Source organism: Alosa alosa, chromosome 15 (genome assembly GCF_017589495.1).
Source record: "Alosa alosa isolate M-15738 ecotype Scorff River chromosome 15, AALO_Geno_1.1, whole genome shotgun sequence".
Taxonomy (NCBI): domain Eukaryota; kingdom Metazoa; phylum Chordata; class Actinopteri; order Clupeiformes; family Clupeidae; genus Alosa; species Alosa alosa.
In genome coordinates this window covers 29,847,457-29,867,073 of record NC_063203.1, presented here as the reverse complement: position 1 = coordinate 29,867,073, position 19,617 = coordinate 29,847,457, and the positions used below count along the sequence as shown (strand labels likewise).

At 45.2% G+C, this 19,617-nt stretch overlaps 1 protein-coding gene across 1 annotated transcript; it reads right to left on the bottom strand.

The window, feature by feature from the left end:
- Positions 1–38: 38 nt before the first annotated feature.
- On the bottom strand, positions 39–17,089 carry LOC125308681 (hypoxia-inducible factor 1-alpha-like). Its single transcript, XM_048265245.1, has 12 exons — positions 16,991–17,089; positions 14,003–14,193; positions 13,281–13,438; positions 9,337–9,421; positions 8,797–8,912; positions 8,190–8,377; positions 7,295–7,401; positions 6,275–6,422; positions 5,222–5,490; positions 3,061–3,197; positions 1,637–1,729; positions 39–618 (listed from the first exon to the last, which is right to left on the bottom strand). The coding sequence occupies exons 1-12, from the start codon at positions 16,993–16,995 to the stop codon at positions 445–447; spliced, it is 1,671 nt and encodes a 556-aa protein (XP_048121202.1). The 5' UTR covers positions 16,996–17,089; the 3' UTR covers positions 39–444.
- Positions 17,090–19,617: the final 2,528 nt, after the last annotated feature.

Here is a 19,617-nt window from a genome sequence, read left to right as displayed (position 1 = left end):
TGCAATGTGACACACATGAACAAAACAGCGGTCCACTTCCTGAAACTGTCACTAGGCAACCACCACCGCAAATATGAAAGAGTGCTCGAAATGATCTCAGTCTGTATGTTTCCGATCATAACCGTTCAATGGCATTCTGGGAAATGTGCTACAGCTCTGGGGGCCATGGTTACGTTTAGTGGAAGAGAGAATGGAGGCATGCATGAGTGGTAGGTGCAGTTTGATATAACTGTGGTACGCTTAATACAATAAATAAATTATTAAAGCAAATACAAACTTAAACACGCTAAACACCGTATCAGCCCACCTGGCTATATCTGGCTCTGCAGACTGTTTCAGCACAGCCCGACTGCAGACTAACAAACTAGGTTATTCAAACACCACAAGAAGAATTGCTGGTGCCAGCATACTGGGCTGGCCCCTCAGTGTAAACATCTTCTTCCATTACAGCTCTGTGGCTAACCTCTTCCTGGATGGTGCTGGGGGGGTGGAGCCGAGGTCTGGGGGGGCCAGGGTGAGATGGTCTGCCTCGGTGAAGTGGGTCAGAGCCGTGAGCTGGAAGTCATCGTCCATGGAGATGTATGGGGCCAGCATGTCCAGATCCATCTCGTCCATAATCTGAACCGCAACAAAGGAATGGTCATCTAAAACGTTGTTCCCCATACAATGTATATTATATTATTTTAATAGATTTATAATAGATATATAAATATATTTATAATTATATAGAAATATAATAGATTATATGTATTAATTCATTGTATACATGTAGCTTAATATATTCTCCAAACATCTCATTTAATTATGCTGATAATTATAACACCTTTTATATTCATGAACGCATTGGTTTGGTTTAGTCTCTGCTTTAGTCAATGAGCACGCTGACGTGGTGGAAAACACAGCCATCTGTGGTTATGCACAGAAAGAAAAACACGGCATGCAAAGGCACGCAATGTCCTTGCAGACACCAACAACATTACTGTGGACAGTGGCGTGCTAGCATGCTACCACAAAGAATGCCTGGGGCCTAATTTAAATATTGAAATATTTTTTCAATTCCCTAATTTAAATTACACAAAATGTCTGGGCCCTAATCTAAATGACACGCAAAATGCAAGTCTGAAATAGGCCAGTTTAGCGTTCTCACATGACACACATGATGTTTTAGTTGATGCATGACACACTTGCTCATTGAGTGACTTATTCAATTCGGGTCCTCTAAGTGTGTGTGTGTGTGTGTGTGTGTGTTTGTGTGTGAGAGAGAGAGAAAGAGTGTGTGTCCAACATTAGAGGTGCAATCAAATTTGAACATTTGAGTTTGTTTGTTTGTTTGTTTTCCACAAACACATATTGACGCTGGACATAGGATTACCATTGAAATTGAACAATTTCGAATGTTTACACAAAAACATTCACAGACAACATATTTGCCTGGAACATTTGTGAATGTCGTCAGATAAATTATCAAGAGGATCCAGATAAGAGTTCTCGGCAGATAACTTCTCAAGAGGGCCCAGATAAGAGGAGTTCAGCAGATAACTTCTCAAGAGGGCCCAGATAAGAGAGTGCTCAGCAGACTGACTGATGCCGAGTGACTGGTGTATAGATCTGTGGGTGCTCATGACTCTATGAGTACCTCAGTGTTCTTCTCTCCACATTCACTGTCCGGTTTGATGGCGAAGAACCGCTCCACCTTGCCAGTGTCCATGGGCCCCTCACTAACCGGACTCTACGGGAGGTAACCAAGGGGCGAGAGAAGGAGAGAGAAAGAGGGAGGGAGACAGGGGAGGGGAAAATGGAAGGGATTGAGAGAGGGAGAGAGAGAGGGATTGAAGGAAGGAGAGGGATAGGGGATAGAGGGAGGGAGAGGGATTGAGAGAGAGAGAGGGATTGAAGGAGAGAGGGGGATTGAGAGAGAGAGAGGGGGATTGAAGGAGAGAGAGGGGGATTGAAGGAGAGAGAGAGGGGGATTGAGAAGGGTTGAGAGGTAGAGTAAAAGAGAATGAAAATGTCATAGATTACTCAGACATTAACATCATACACAATCAGATGTGCGAGTCTTTGATCACTGAGAGACACAGTGTTTCCCACAGAATTGGATTCAATTTGTGGCGGTAGCTGACTTTGACGACGGGGAAGGGGGGGGGGGGGGGGGATCGTCTTGGTCACTTTAAGACGTTTGAGGGAACCCTTGCAGTTGTAACACAGTTGAAAGGCTGCTGATGTGTGGATGCAATTCATAACGTTTTCTACATAGTTAAATAAAGGTTCAGACTTCTCCTTGGGACAAGCACTTTTGAATTTTGGAAAACACTTTTCCATTTACATCGGGATTTTGCAGTGTCAGAGTCAATAAAATGAGCCCTTCACCGAAATTGACAAGCAGCTGTTAGTAGGCTAAGCATGCTAAATTCGACATCCAAACAGTATTCTAACGTTAGCTTTGAGATACTGCTTGATTTCATAAAACTTAGTTTAGTCTCTTCAATGTAGCCTACTATGTTGTGATAAGACCTTAGCAGAGTTCACTTCAATGCAGCAGTTTTGAACAAATTTGCGCAGCATGGTCACGATGCTAAGCGGATTTAATAGCAATTTAGCCAGACGTCTTCTATGCAATGCTATGAGGCAATCTATGTGGCAACAACAATCGTGAATATTTTGTTAAATGCACATGCAGAGGAGGGGCAGCGGGCTACGAGAGAGAGCGGGGCGGGGCAAGGAAAGGCTGCGTGCGTAAAAAACGCAGCTCAATGGCAATGCAAGGATTTGACCTTATATTTAATTTAAATTAAATTAAATTAAATTAAACATAGAATATCAATCATCTGTGGCGGACGATTTTTATTTCGTGGCGCCCCGCCACAGATTAGTCAATGTATGGGAAACACTGAGACAAATGAGGTTTCTCCTCTCTCTGAGAAAAAGAGCGAGATATGAGAGAGAGAGCTGAGCTACATACCCTTACAAGTGCCAGTGCTAAAGATGTGAGAATAAGAGCGAGAGAGAGAAAGAGAGAGAGAGAGAGAAAGATAGATGAGCTAGATGAGATGCCCTTACAAGAGTCGACGCTGGAGACATGGGCTGGTCGAAGATGGGGGAGAGGAGCTGGCGGAGCTCAGGGCTGCAGAGCTGCTCGGGGAAGTCGGGGAGTGAGTCCGGCGCCTCCGAGCGGTAGAAAGACAGGTCAGCAGAGTCTGCAGTAGCAACACACAGCACAACAACACACATGCATGAGCTCAATGGCTACCACTATACACAGGAGCAGAGGCAGTAAGTAAGTATAGGGCAATTCCACGGAAAATTCACTTTTTGTCACATCCATAACACCAATAAAACCTGATGGTATGGTATGATGTGAATGATTACATGAAAATTGCGCATTTGCTACTGGCGGCGTTATGGATGTGACAAAAAGTCCATTTTCCGTGGAATTGCCCTATAAGTATAAGTATATACTTTTTTGATCCCGTGAGGGAAATTTCTCTGCATGTATCCCAATCCGTGAATTAATGAAACACGCTCAGCACACAGTGCAGTGTTTCCTATACATTGACTTATTTGTGGCGGCCCACCACAATATCAATATTGACCACCACACAATGATTTTCCAGGTTGTACTAAATTGTGCTTAAATCTGGTTAGCATCATAACCACGCTGTGCTAATTTGTTAAAACTGTTGTATTCAAGTTAATTCTGCAAACCAACCCCCACAAATGGAATTCAATACTGTGGGAAACACTGCAGTGAACACACAGTGAGGTGAAGCACACACAAATCCCGACGCAGAGAGCTGCCTACTACAACAGCGGTGCTTGGGGAGCAGTGAGGGGTTAGGTGCCTTGCTCAAGGGCACTTCAGCCGCTTCCTACTGGTCGGGGTTCAAACCGGCAACCCTCCTGTTACATGTCCGAAGCGCTAACCAGTAGGCCACGGCTGCCCCAACATATTGGCCAGCTCATCTCAAAATTGCACAAGAGCAGAGGCCAGCTCATCTCAAAACTGCACAGGAGCAGAGGCCAGCTCATCTCAAAACTGCACAGGAGCAGAGGCCAGCTCATCTCAAAACTGCACAGGAGCAGAGGCCAGCTCATCTCAAAACTGCACATAGGAGTAGAAAAGGGACAATAAATGGACTCATTAGACTACAGTATGTAAGGATGTGTCTTGACTTAGTAGGCTAGGCTGTGTTGTGTATGGGAATGACTTAGTGACTTAGTAGGCTAGGCTGTGTATGGGAATGACTTAGTGACATAGTAGGTTGTGTTGTGTATGGGAATGACTTAGTGACATAGTAGGTTGTGCTGTGTTGTGTATGGGAATGACTTAGTGACTTAGTAGGCTGTGTTGTGTATGGGACTGACTTAGTGACTTAGTAGGCTGTGTTGTGTATGGGAATGACTAAGTGACTTAGTAGGCTGTGTTGTGTATAGGCTGTGTTGTGTATGGGAATGACTAAGTGACTTAGTAGGCTGTGCTGTGAATGGGAATGTATCTGTACCAAAACTATCAGTGAATATAATGACTCAGAAGGCTGTGTTGTACATTAGGACATGCTCCTACCCAACTCTCAGTGAGAATAAAGATGTAGAGGGCTGTACTGTGTATGAGGACATGGCTGCACCCAGCCCTGAGTGTGTGTGTGGGTATGATGTACAGGGCTGCACCGAGCCCTTAGTGTGTGTGTGTGGGTATGATGTGCAGGGCTGCACCCAGCCCTGAGTGAGTGTGTATGTGGGTATGATGACGTAGAGGGCCGTGCAGTGTATCAGGACATGAGGCTGTACCCAGCGATCGGTGAGGACAAGGACTAAGAGGATGATCGCACTGATGCAATTTTTTCACCATCAGGCTCTTGAAATGATTTTGTTTGCCCATGGAACGATTCAACTGACCGCTAGAACGTGCCTTGCATTGTGTGTGTGTGTGTGTGTGTGTGTGTGTGTGTGTGTGTAAGTGTGTGTCTGTGTCCGTGTGAATGCGTGCGTGCATGCGTGCGTGCCCTTCCCCATTCAGAGCTGAGTCAAGCAAACTGGCCAAAGTGTGTGTGCAGGTGTGAGAGTGTGTGTGTGTGTGTGTGTGTGTATGTGGTGTGTGTGCGTGCATGCGTGTGTGTGTTGTGTCCAGGCACCTGTGAGGGGGACGATGGTGTCCCCGGGTGTGAGAGTGTGTGCGTGTGCGTGCATGCGTGTGTGTTGTGTGTGTGTTGTGTCCAGGCACCTGTGAGGGGGACGATGGTGTCCCCGGGTGCTGGGGCCAGCTGCAGCAGCTCCTCAGGGTTCTCCTTCAGCCGGAGGAACAGCTCTCCTGAGGAGGATGAAGAGGAGGAGGAGGAGGAGGAGGAGGAGGAGGAGGCTTTGCCATCACTGAGCGACTCCTTTTCCATCTCCGCCACCTCCACCTCCACCTCCACCTCCGCCGGCAGAGCAGAGCACACCGTGGAGCGAGTCTGCTCCGCCGAGAACACCACCTCTGCCTGCTCCACCCCACTAAAAGAGAGAGAGCAAGAGAGAGAGGGAGGAAGAGAGAGAGCAAGAGAGGGGAAGAGAGAGAGAGAGAGGAAGAGAGAGAGCAAGAGAGAGGAAGAGACAGAAAGAAAGAGAGGGGAAGAAAGGCAGAAAGAGAGAGGAAGAGACACAGAAAGAGAAGGAGAGAGAGAGGGGAAGAGGAAGGGACTGGTGGTTAGATCAGCAGAATGCTCCATCACATTAAGTGCAAAAACGAGAAGTAAGAATCGCCAGCTATGAGCAATACCCTAACAACTTCGTGCCGATTTAGACATCTGGTCAACACTAAGCGCCACTATGGATTTTGAGCTGGGCTAGCATGCAATACCCAGTAAAGTTGAGAGTCCATTTCCTGACTGGCACTTGTGTAAGGCACTTAACCTCAAGTTGCTTCGCTCTTGTGATTGACATAATATGTTGCTTTGAATAAAAGCATCAGCCAAATGAATCAGTAATGTATTATTTTGGCACGTAACTGTTATCAACTGTATCAATACGGTGTTTGAGCGGACCTTAAACCGCGTTTCTGAAATGATCAAAGATCCCTGTCATCCAAACCACCACTTGTCCCAGCTTCTCCCCTCTGGAAGATGTTACAGGTCCATCAGAACTGAAACCACTTGTATCACATATGCAAGTGACAAATATATTTCTTGAATCTTGAATCTATCTAAATGTATGCAAGTCAGAATATGTATACTGTATATTTTAAGATCCTAATTCTCATTATTGATAGAGACATTTCTACATGTGCAAAGCGCCAAACCTGAGGATAAAGTTGAGGCAGACCACGGCCTCCGGCTGAGAAGTCTTGCTGTTGTAGATGACCGTGGCTTTGGTCTCAGCCCACACAAAGCCCCCGTTCTTGGCCAGGAAGCGATAGTGTCTGGTGGACACCTGGCCCTTGGACAGCACTGTGGACAAAGGATTGTGGGACAGCATTTAGCACTAGCATTTTAGTAGTGGCATTGGAGCAGCCTCTTGGGGAGCAGGGCCATGTGGGTGCTACGGGGTCCTTCCTTTAGAGTAAGTGGTAAACTATGGTGAGCCGTAAGGTGAGTGTGGAGGCACAGGAGGCTGCAGCATCTGACCCATATTGGGGTCCAGGTGTCCATGGGGACCTGATCCCACCCCATCTCTTACACCGCACTGTCCTGTCTGAATGAAGGTAACCCCACTGTTCAAAATTGGACAGTGAATAAAGTGTGTTCCTTTAAATATTACACCCACTGTCCTGTCTGAATGAAGGTAACCCCACTGTCCTGTCTGAATGAAGATAACCCCACTGTCCTGTCTGAATGAAGTCTTGTCTGAATGAAGGCAACCTCACTGTCCTGTCTGAATGAAGGCCCCAAAATACACCTCTAACAAACAGAGGGCTCCTCTATTAGGGTACACAACATGTACTCTTGACCGACACATCTTCAACCACGTCAATAGATAGGACACACACACACTTCAAAGCTCAGAGCTGCTGGTGTGTGAATTGTTTTTTTTGTTTTTTTTTCTGTTCAGCTTTTAGTTGCGGTCCCAGGGTGGGTCTTCGTTTTGGAATGTTGGTTAGGGAGAGTGAAAAGTGTGGTGCAACGTGTGAAATGTGTGGCTGCTGTTGAAATGGGTGACATAAACTGCCCTACATGTGTTTCTACACAAAGAGACGTAACATGCACACACAGACACACAGACACACACACTCATTCTCGTGATGTACAGCATGTCCTGTGGCTGTCATCAACACTTCTTAATGAAGACTTAATTAACATATGGGGGAGAAAAGGGAACTCACATATGTGAAGGCTCTTGGTCACATGATCGAAGTCCAAAGCATGATAGTACTCAAACACTGATCGGCCAATCAGGTCCTCCGGTTCGTAGCCCACAAGCTCTGTGACCCTGCAGTCAGAGGAAGTGTTTCACAAGACACGTGTGAGTGCTGCAAACTCAGACAGAAGTAGCCACATCACTACCTCCTAATCATGCTACTGCTGCAACGCTCATCTGAAAGTAGCCGCATCACCATCTCCTAATCATGCTACTGCTGCAACGCTAGCACGCTCATCTGAAAGTAGCCACATCACCACCTCCTAATCATGCTACTGCTGCAACGCTCATCTGAAAGTAGCCGCATCACCATCTCCTAATCATGCTACTGCTGCAACGCTAGCACGCTCATCTGAAAGTAGCCACATCACCATCTCCTAATCATGCCAGGCATCTGAAAGTAGCCGCTGCACCATCTCCTAATCAGGCTACTGCTGCAACGCTAGCACGCTCATCTGAAAGTAGCCACATCACCACCTCCTAATCATGCTACTGCTGCAACTCTCATCTGAAAGTAGCCGCATCAGCATCTCCTAATCAGGCTACTGCTGCAATGCTAGCACGCTCATTTGAAAGTAGCCACATCACACATCAGATTTCTAGTAAACTGGAACTACTTCATAGATGTGCAGATATCTAGTAAACTGGAACTACTTCATAGATGTGCAGATATCTAAGTTAATTGACATTCGTCAGAGTGTGTCACAGTAAATTCAACCAGGCTCAACCCTCAATCTCCCATTCTCATCATCCTTATCATCCGGTCTTCTTCCCATCAGCAAATGTTGTTGTTGTTGTTGTTTATGTTTGTGTGTTTTCCTGGGTGTGTTTGTGAGTGTCTGTCCAGTCCGTGCCCCTACCTGCCGTCGCACTGGGTGAAGCCGAGGTCCATGTTGTGGCGCGTGAGGAAGGTGCTGCAGTCCAGAGGGAACTCCACGCTGGACGGGTGAGGAATGGGCTCACACAGCAGTGTCAGGTAGCCGCCCATAGGGGGCGCTGTGGCGCCCTGGGCCCTGAAGGGCTGCAGGTGCCCCGTGCAGTGGAGGACCTTACACAGGGGAAGCAAGGCAACAAATGAAGCCACAACAACATGAGTTAATGGACGTACAGTTTTACTGAAGAGGGACTCATTTACTGTGCAAAACATGTGACTCTGACATAGGTCAGGCTCTATGTGGTAAATGTAGCACTTGCTTTTGTGATGTGTGGAAGTGTCTGAATGTGTGTGTGTGTGTGTGTGTGTGTGTGTGTGTGTGTGTGTGTGTGTGAAAACTGTGTGTCTGCGTCTCGCTCAGCGTCTCAGGGGGCATATTTAGTCTCGCTGCATCTCAGGGGGCATATTTACAGGTTAGGGGCAGACTGAGTAACTTGGCCCACATCCCAAATTTACTCTGTGTGTGTGTGTGTAAGTGTGTGTGTGTGTGTATGCCTGTGTGTGTGTGTGTGTGTGTGTGTGTGTATATCTACCTTCCAAGAGGCAGACTTGATGTTGACCGTTCTTCCTCGGCTGGTCAGCGTGCTCTTCATCCTCAGGAAGAAGCTGCGCTCCGTCAGCCTCAAACTCCGGCTCTTCTTCAGAAAGGCTTCCGGAAGGACAGACGGGGCAGGGGGCAGAGACAATGCAAACAGGTGACCTCATTTGCACTGGTATACAGGTGACCTCATTTGCACTGGTATACAGGTGACCTCATTTACACTGGTATACAGGTGACCTCATTTGCACTGGTATACAGGTGACCTCATTTACACTGGTATACAGGTGTAAATGAGGGATAAAGGGTGTATATAGGTGGCCACAGTTTGACCAGAGAGGGTTTGCTTATGTATTTATTATTGTATTATTGTGTCTAATTAAAGCTTCAACAAAACCACTGGAGATCTCTGGAGATGTCTTGTCCTGGAAGGTTGCCAAATGTGAATCTGAACTCGACTGCAGTTAAACTAAGAGGGATGAGCACAGCTTTACCAAAGGCAATGGTGGTGGTGGTGGAGTTGCCAGATGCGTACCTGGTCTGAGGGACAGTAGGTCCCGTAGCTCCTCTTGGTCACAGGGGTGGACAAAGTCGTAAGCACTCTGGCCCAGCAGCTCCAGCTGTGCAGCAAGAGAGATTTAAATAGTCTCGTCAAAACAGCCACAATTTGCCAAAAAGGTCTAGAACACTCTAGAACTTTGGACACACAAATGATACTATCCACTGAAATAAGAAAGATTGTGCTGATTCTAAGGGAACACATATTTTGTTTGCTGCATTGTTGCCATCCATACCAAAATGGCCATATTTTTGTGCATGAATGAAATGAGTGAAAACAAAACAGTGAAAGAAAAAAGAGACAGGACATCACTGAGGTCAATGGAGAGGTCGTACTCAAGGCCGAGCCTGTGCAGCTGAAACATAGCCCACCGTACCGTACAACACAGGAAGGGCACAGGCACAGTCAACGCATGCAGAGTACTGACTACGCAAATACTTAGAAATGACATGCATCCTAACAGTAACGTGGGATTGACCCTTAAAATCTGCTTAAACACATTACAGAAACAATACGTATATCTACTCTTCTCTGCTTAAGAAACCAAAATCATCCCTACCACCATGTGACCTGAGACCATGTGACCTAAGACCATGTGAGCATGTATGTTCTGTCCATGGTTGTGAATGGAGAGTGTTTTGTCTGGTCCCATACAAACAGTATGTGCATGATGTGCACTGGTGACCAAGGCAACCCTCCCGTCTATTTTTAGCAGCAGTGCAAATAACTAGGTCACTTCCCTCCACTCGCCACTCTCCATAACTTAACCCTGACATCAGGATCAGACTGCGGCAGGGGGGGCCTGTTACATTTCAACCTGCACTTTTATGCAATACAGTTATTATACGACACTGTAAAATTTGCTCCTAAGGTCAAAAGTAAACAAACCAGTGAGATCTCAGGAATCAGGATACTTGATCCTTATCATGTCCACCAATGTGCCACGAGGCTTTTAAAGGGGAACTATGCAGGTTTTTTAGCTTAGTTTGCCTTAACTGAACAGCTTCGAAGTCATTGGAATGGTTATATGACGGGTTGAATGGTGCTTCCCTCTAGTGCCTGTGAGTGGAAAAAACACCCTTGCAACTTTGGGCCGGCTTCGCGATGTAACAAATTGCTTTACTACACTACACACATACACGCCAGGCACCGGCTAGAACAAGGCAGCGATGGAGTTTCTCAGACATTCGTCATGGCAGTGCCAGCGAAAAGAAGAAAGGAAGCGAGTGAACTGTTGTCGGAGGAACAGGGAAAGAGGAACCGGCAGACTGATGGAGGAAATCAGACACTCTGAAGCTGCAGGGGAGCTCTGCAGGGAAACCTGCCAGCAAAAAACGAGGAAACAGCCAAGAAATGGCCAAAACTGCATACAGTCGTTTCTCTTTAAAGCAACACCAAAGAGTTTTTTGTACCTTAAAATAATGTTTCCAAAATCGTTTCAGTGTTTCATCAACTCGTAACAGGGTGAGCGGTAGGATCGACCGATATGGTTTTTTCAGGGCCGATACCGATATCAATTATTACCAAAACAGGAGGCCGATAACCGATATGTAAAACCGATATGTCAGTTGTCAAAAAGGGGGGTAGATAGTAAAGGCGATATGCTGCAAAAAATTCATTCAAAAGCATTTAATAATGCAAACTTTTCTTTCTTCTTTAGATACACAATTGTCTATCAACTTGCATCACATGTAAATCCTGTGTATGATATTAATCCAAGAACTGAGTGATAGCAATTATTTTCATAGACTAGGCCTACACAATGGGCTATGTGCTTGTTAAGGGACCTGTCACAAAGAGGATGCTTTGCCATCGTGTGTGTGAGTGCACGAGAGAGGGAGAGGAAGAGGTGCATGCGTGATGGCAAGTGTTAGGGTTGAATAGTTTAACAAAACAGTTTTAAAATAGTTCTTAGACTATTTAAGCATGCAATTTGTGTCCATGTGTAGGCTACACTTTGGTGAGCCTAAAAGGCACGTTAATAGCCAGCTCAGGCCGTGATTTAGGCTACTTCAGGTCGAATTAAATTACGGCTGGCCCTGGGTGCCTGTAGCCTAGTCTTTTCTGACAGTCCGTTTCAAAAAGGAGCAACTAGACTTTTTGACGTTCGCTATCGGATAATTTAGGACTTGTCTACTATGTAGGCCTAAGGGATAACGTCCGCCGAGGTGTCCCGTTATTCACAATTAATGGACGAGGTGGAGGCAAGGAACTCCCGACGCGCAGCACCCGAGTTTGTAGGCTAACTAGTAGCCTAGGCTAAACAGCATCAGCATCACTAACGTGCATCAATCGGGAATTCGCTAAATGAAGGAAGTGGGTGCTTTACTTATTGATCCGGATCAAAGAGACAATAGCGTCCAAAGTGGTGTTTTTGTAACTTCAGTGTAGATGATTGTGATTCATTGCAACTTCAGCAATGTAAGGTACCTTCCTTACCTTCGAAAAATAGCTCCGTACAGCTGAAGCCCATCTACACTCTGCCTCAGTGAGAATCCTAAACTTTCTCTGTGTTCAGTCTTCGATCCTGATTGGCTGCATTCATGCTAACTAACAAATCAGACGGTGTAGTGGGTGGGACAATGCTCTCAACCACAGAGTAGCCAATGCAGGGAGTGAGAGACGCTTTACAGACAAAGTAGCGCGTTTTATTTTATCCATTTCAATATCGGTTTATCGGTGGAAAAAATGACCGATACCAATTATTATAAAAATGCTAAATATCGGCCCGGCCGATAATTGGTCGACCCCTAGTGAGCGGCACTTTCTGCATTCGCTTCGCGGCCCTCTATCGGCTATAACCGCACTATGTAAGTTTGCCGGATCGGGTAGCGGATCTGTAGTTCTATGGAATGAGACATGAGAAACTACAAATTTGACTTGCATCTGATGTCGCAATACATCGTACTTTCATAAAATCATGCAACATATTCTACCTTGTCTGTGGACATTGTTATTTGCAAAGCTGGTGCTGGATAAACAAATAGTGCGTGCGACAGAGGAAAAGTTCTTTGGTGTTGCTTTAAAGATACTTACCTGTCTAGATTATAAACGACTGTATAACTTACTGTACCCATGCGTATAGTTCACATGTACAAAAAATAAATAATTGAGTCTGTTTGGCAAGTTATTTGGCCAAAGTCTGTCCAAAGTTATTTGGCCAAAGTCCCTACTGATACCCAAGCTTTCCCCACAGGAGTTTATCAACAGGTGAGGTGTGTTAGAGGTGAACCTGTGTGGAAGAAGACGGAATGCTGGAGGAGGAGGAGGAGGAGTAAAGTCTGTTAGCGCTCTCCTGCTGGGTAGCAGTGGGGCAACCCCAGGCCCTCATATGAAGCATTCTGTTAGCGCTCTCCTGCCGGGTAGCAGTGGGGCAACCCCAGGCCCTCATATGAAGCATTCTGTTAGTGCTCTCCTGCTGGGTAGCAGTGGGGCAACCCCAGGCCCTCATATGAAGCATTCTGTTAGCGCTCTCCTGCTAGGTAGCAGTGGGGCAACCCCAGGCCCTCATATGAAGCATTCTGTTAGCGCTCTCCTGCTGGGTAGCAGTGGGGCAACCCCAGGCCCTCATATGAAGCATTCAGTCCGCACAGGGCATGCTGCAGCAGTGAGCTGCCACTAGGATCCAACAGAATGGAAATGGCTACGCCACACGTGAGAGCACTGTGCCCATTCGAACAACAATCTAAATCAGTCTTCCACGAACGAAGCATTTCAGTTGTGCTCCCGGTGTAGCCCACCTGTAGCCCACCGGGGGCACACCAGTAGCCCACCTGGGGCACACCTGACACTCCTGAAAACAAAAAACCACATGCTGTTCTACGACAGGTGTCGACTAAATGCAGTTCTACAACAGGTGTCTACTACACGCAGTTCTAGGACCTAACAGGTGAGGTTCTGATCGTCCAATGGACACACACCTGAGTGATCCCGAGGTGCTTGTTGACGCTGTCGGACAGGAAGATCATGTCGCCGTCCTCAGTCATCACCATGATGAAGCCGTCGATGGCGTGCTGGTACAGCTCATCAGGGGCCTCCTCCTCTTCACTCTCCTTCTGCTCCGCCGCTCCGGCCTCGTCTGCAGGACCAAGGAAACACACACACACACACACACACAATCATACAATCACACACACACACAATCATACACACACACACACACACAATCACACACACACACAATCATACAATCACACACACACACAATCACACACACACACACACAATCATCATACACACACACACACACACACAATCATACAATCACACAATCACACACACAATCACATCACACACACACACACACACACACACAATCACACACACACACACGCACACACACACACACAATCATACAATCACACAATCACACACACAATCACATCACACACACACACACACACACAAAAGGAAAATGTCACATTTATTGGAAATGTGAAAAGTTTAAACATGTTTGTTAGCACCATATTGATAATCAAATGCAGTGGACACTAGATAGCAATGAATATATCAGGCATTTGATACATTTACACACACACACACGCACACGCACAAAGACACAGAGTAATAAAGACACTCTCTCTGAGCTAAGTGTGTCCAGAGGCATGCGGCACACTCGTTTGTGTTGCGCAAGAGTGCCCACCTGTGGCCAGAATGCGTTGCATGCGCAGGTAGCTGAGCACCACGCGCATGATGGCAGCCTTGTCCAGGTGTGAGGTGATGCGCCGCGGCAGGGGCAGGCTGTGGGCCAGCTCGTAGAACACCTCCGTCTCCTGGCTACGCCGACAGCGCGCCGCGTCGCGCGAGCGCACCTTCCGCAGCTCTGAGCTCATCCTGCGCAGACACAGAGCACGGCACAACAGACATGAGTGAAATGTCATCCAGACTAAAGAACACATGTTCTATGGAATACAACAATACACTGTAATGTACGTATAGTAAATTGCAGCAAACAGATAGGGTTTAACCATAGACTGTATGGATTTAACTGATATACATTTTACACCTTTGCTCACTTCATTTTACATGTATTTTACATCTATTATATTTCATTTATAAACCACAAACAATGACTGCCAGCCCTTTTTAATAATAATAATAATAATAAATAATAATAATAATACAAGTTTTAGCTATTTTATTATTATTATTATTATTATTATTATTATTATTATTATTATAGGTAGCAGTAGTACACTACAAGTATAATAATAATAACCGTCAATACTAATCCCCTCAAAAACAACGTCCAACTGCCAAGAATGACTGCTCATATACACAGTAAAAACGTGTCGCTAAACTTGGTGTATAAAAAGGCATGGGAGTTGGAAGATAAAGTCGGTCTGCAGAGGAATTCACAGAGGGCAAGAGAGGACAGAGCAATAGTGCTAGAGAGAGAAAGTAATGGGAGGAAGAAAGGCTTGCATGAGAGAAAAAAAATAGGAGATAAGAGAAATTCAGAGAGTGTAAGAGACCGACACTAAATGATGAGAAAATGTCAGCAGAAGAGTATGCGAGAGGGTTGCGTAAGGAATCTGACACACTTCCATGTTGTAGTGGACACGAACCAATCCCAGTCTACAAACAACCGCCACAGACCGTGAACACAGCCTTGTCCACAGAACTCAAGTTTAGTCAATCTGTTGCCATGCCGGGAGCACAAACAGTGCCAAAACATTAATGAAACATTCACACTAAACAAAGCTGCAAAGACCAACTCCAAAAGGCTGTGTTGATTTCTTTACATTTTATACTTACATTTTACATCCACTTTATCAGACAACAGGGTAGCATTTGACCTAAATCCTTTTGCATGCACAAAACTCCTGCAGCTAGAGAGCTCTTTTCCACCAAACAGCACACCACACTGAGGAGACCCTGCTCCTCTGGCCCTCTGTCTGCTGGCTCTTCCTTCAAAGGACACAGCAGAGCTGTTGGGCTGGTTTTACGACATCAAGACCCTTATGCTCCAGGCCTCTTTCTGAAACACAAATCTCCCACTGTGCCCCCGTTCACCTAAAATACTACACCCCCATGCACACCCTGAAGTCTTGATCTGCAAGTTTTTTTTGCATAGTTCCTAGTAGGAGTTTTTCCACAAAGATTGTAGACAAATTCAACACAAAACCAACTCCTTTAAACCAGAGGAAACACGTCAGCTCATATCTAACCTTATCCAAGCAAACCATCAGCCAATAGCTGGGCTCACAGAGTGGCCTGAGCATATAGCAGTGGTTCTTAAACTTTTCGTATGGCGACCCCCTTCTCTCCAACTGAGAGAAATTTAGTCAATCAAAATTTAGTTTTGAAATGTTGCGAGATGGGCATTGCAAGGGGCGCAAGTAGATATTTGAGTTTCCGTTAACAGAATATCCACTTTCTGAGGAACATTATGGAAACACTGTGAATTGGAAGCCTACATCTACGGCTACTGAATATCACCGTTTTTAAAACAGGAAAAAAAATCTCTAAAAACCTTGTTGTTAATTCAGACTGCAAATCATTTTGCGATATGCACACTCCGATATGTTTGGCGACCCCCCTTGGGCTCCCGACCCCCAGTTTGAGAACCACTGGCATATAGAGATAGCTACATCTCCTGGAGCAGATTTAACCCCTGGGGCTAAGGGTCTCTACATTCAGGCATGCTGCTGTGGGTTGGAGCCGGCCCCTCTGGAGGTGTGGATTATTGGCTTTTCATCAGTCACTCAAGATCACAATGCTGTCTGAAGTTGGTTGTCTGCATCTAAACACAATAGTGTTGGTCATTATGCAGCCCATTCACAGGTCAGTTAAAACAGAGTTCTCCCATGTAGTCCTGTATTTCCGCCGTCTTGCGTGTATGTGTCACTTAATATACCTTTCTATACAAACCAAGACGGCGGACTCCTAAAGAAACGCAACCACCCACACAATAGGTGTATCTAAATTAGCTATGTACCAAAAATGACATTTTACCGTGACTCGAAGAGCTGTAAACAGTGTTGTAAGGCTGCGTATACACAACCGCTTGGAGCTCCAGTGGAATTTTAATTTCATGACGAGAATTCTCGGTCTAACCGTTCATGTGCCGTTGAAACGGTGTAAATAGGCGACCCATCAGGCCAGCACTATAACTCCGGGTGTGGTAAACAAAATGGGTATTTCAGGCAGTAATGCTCCCGTTAAGAACCAAACCAGATTTTGTTCAAATATACCCACCTATGGCTGAAAAATGTAAGGTTCATTTAGCAAATGTTATTTTGAAGTGTTAAAAAACATCGTTTTAGAATTTCTGAACAAAAGTGATAATCGGGGGTGTAACGACTTTATATTGTTGACTATTTAAATCTCTGGTCCCGCGTGAAGACGTCACAGATTTGTGCTATTTCACGCTGAGTGTTGATTTAAAAAAAAAAAATAGTAGTAGTAAAGGTAGTAGGTAGGAGTAGTAAATGATTTGTGTTTTATGCATTCAAGTAGTCCTACGTTCGCAAAACAACGCTAAGTCAAATAGCCATGTGAATCATTCGACAACAAAACATGAACAGTTGCTTGCCTACTCACACACATCACAAACACCTGGAGCATCTTAAGAGAAAAACTGTTTCGGAACTAAATAAAACACTCCATCTCTTGCATACTAACTCACTGCATCAACGTCTTCTCTTGTTTTGCAATTTGATTAGCTGTGACTAGCTGTGACTGTGGCTCTTCGCTGGGACTCAGCTGGCTACGTGACCATGGGGGGATGTGTGCACGCTGTGTTTTTGTGTAGGGGCCTACGTGACCATGGGGGGATGTGTGCACGCTATGTGTTTTTGTGTAGGAGCCTACGTGAGCGTGGGGGGATGGATGGTGTTTTGGTCCTACAGGAATGCACGAGGCACGCTGAGACATGAGACAGCGGGGTGCGTCTGGTTCTGCACCTCGAAGTGAGCGCCTCGGCCTTCAAAACGAGTTAAGCAGCAGGCTACGTGAGGGAATTCGTTGCTTGCTATCCGCCGCGCCGTGAATGTAAACAATAGTTGGTAACAAAACCCGGGGTTGACGTCTCCCAAATGTTCCTTCATGGAGATATGGGTTCAGCTAAGATCGAAGATAATTAACCTACAGAGACGTGAAAAAGTCGACACAACACCATGGCTACATATTGAAAAGCAAGGCCTTCTCGCCCAGTGTTTCTCATTTTTTTTTCAGACCAAGGACCACTTAACCAAATAAACCAATAAAAAAAAAAAAACATGGGCCACCTAGCTAAAAAAAAAAGAGTTGACCATATTACACAATAGGCCTACTCAATGAACCACTTAACGTGCTGTCTTTGCACTTTGCATAGCTATAGGCAGTGTTGCATAACTTTAGATTTACATACTATATTGCAAACAACTCATCTGTTATATTTTATCACGTCTGCACGCGAACCACTTGGGATAGCTTGGACCACCAGTGGTCCTCCCCCGACCACACTTTGAGAGACACTGTTCTAGCCTACTTATGGATATTGATTCAAGTCAAGGCCTGTCTTTTACGTTATATAGTGGGACTAAAAGACACACAACTGTTAAGGTTGGTCAGTTATCATATCATGTACATGTGTGACAAAGCATGCCAATAAAAAAGGATTTTGCATAGCCGGACCTTATTTCTAGAGTCTCTTACGGTACTGATCCACTTGCACGACACGTCATACGCATAGGGTCGCGCTGCCTCCCCTTGTTCAGTCGTGTGTGGGCGTTTTGTTTAAAATGTCAGTTACCAGCTCATACTCAGTTCGTTTTAACGTATCTTAAGTGTTTTTCCACAAATGGACCACAATTTTAGGCATGTACTTAACAGTATACAACACATTAATAGCCTAAACAAACTATGCAAGCCATTTCGAAATCCTGTTTTATTTAAACTACTCAATGCAATCTCAAATCCTCACCAGAAACACCAACAGTCAATATATTCATCCAAATCCCAGTTTCATTTGTTTTATGGCCTACTGGGTGGTCGTGGAAGAGATCGTTAAAACGTTATTTGTCTTGTAAGCGGAACCAAAGTTTCACAGGCACTGTTGTGGTAGTACAAAGGACCTACAACCTCGTGCTTTCATTGGATAGCCGCCTCGCGTTCAACGGATTCATTTGCATAAAGCTGGGCATCGGCCAGCTTTTTGACGCGCAACATTATTTCAAATGCAGCGCTGCCTTCCTGGAATGCTTTGCGGGCGCATTAAAGTCGCTTGACGTCACCCATAGGACTAGAGTGGAATGCGACACGACAAAATTAAGTGAAGTACAAGTGGATCTGTACCGTTACGGCTTATTTTAAGCAAATACAGTTGTTTGTTTAGGATTAGTGAGTGTATGTTTTAACCTTTGTTGTGGCATCCGTGTTTGTCACACATTCCGACGGCAAAGCACATGAACATTTGCTGTCGGAAAAACAAAGTAGCCATGGGGGCGGTCCTTGTCATTCCGAGGTGCTCTGAATGCACCGTAAGTCATTTAGAGACGAATGACCGCGTCGCAGGAAGTGCATCATAACAAAGGGACGCCAGACCCTCTTGTAACAGCTGTACTCAGTGATACTGCAGACTCGTAAAAGTAGTTAAAAAATAAGGCAGAAAAACGACAAGTTTCCTCATGCTGCTTCCTTATGTTGGAATGTGCAAAAATGTACAAACAATCAAGAGGATGCCTTCTTGTATGTGATTTCTGCAACAGTGATACTGCAAACGTGTTGATAGCCTATTGTTGATTTATATGCTGTAGCCTAAAGCATGTCACACAGTAGCCTAGCCTACAGAAAACACTTAATTGATGTGATATAATGATAACTTGTATGCCTACAATGGTTTATTAAACATCATAGTCATTTATTTAGTCAGTCATCATGTTCATGTTAATGAATAGGAAGGACACCTAAACGATAGCCATTAACCAAAATTTTGCGCAGTATCTGCCGTGAGCTGGCCGTGAGTCCCTATGTGTGACATAGCTGTCAACATTGAGCTTTGAAAATAAGGGAGATTTCTTTTCTCACGCAGAATATGGGAAAACATTCGTCCCCCAACGTTGGAAGCAGGGTTCCGAACCGGTTCAAGGAACGAAAACCGAAAACTAACGGAATTTTACGAGGAGCGGAAACGGAAACGAAAACAAAATGGTCTTCAACTGTTCCGGAACAGAAACGTTATTCTGAAATCCACAAAAACGGTTAATAACGTTTTTTTTTTCGTTCTCTATATATTTTATAAAATTTCACAAAAGCATATCCTAAGTGTTCTAC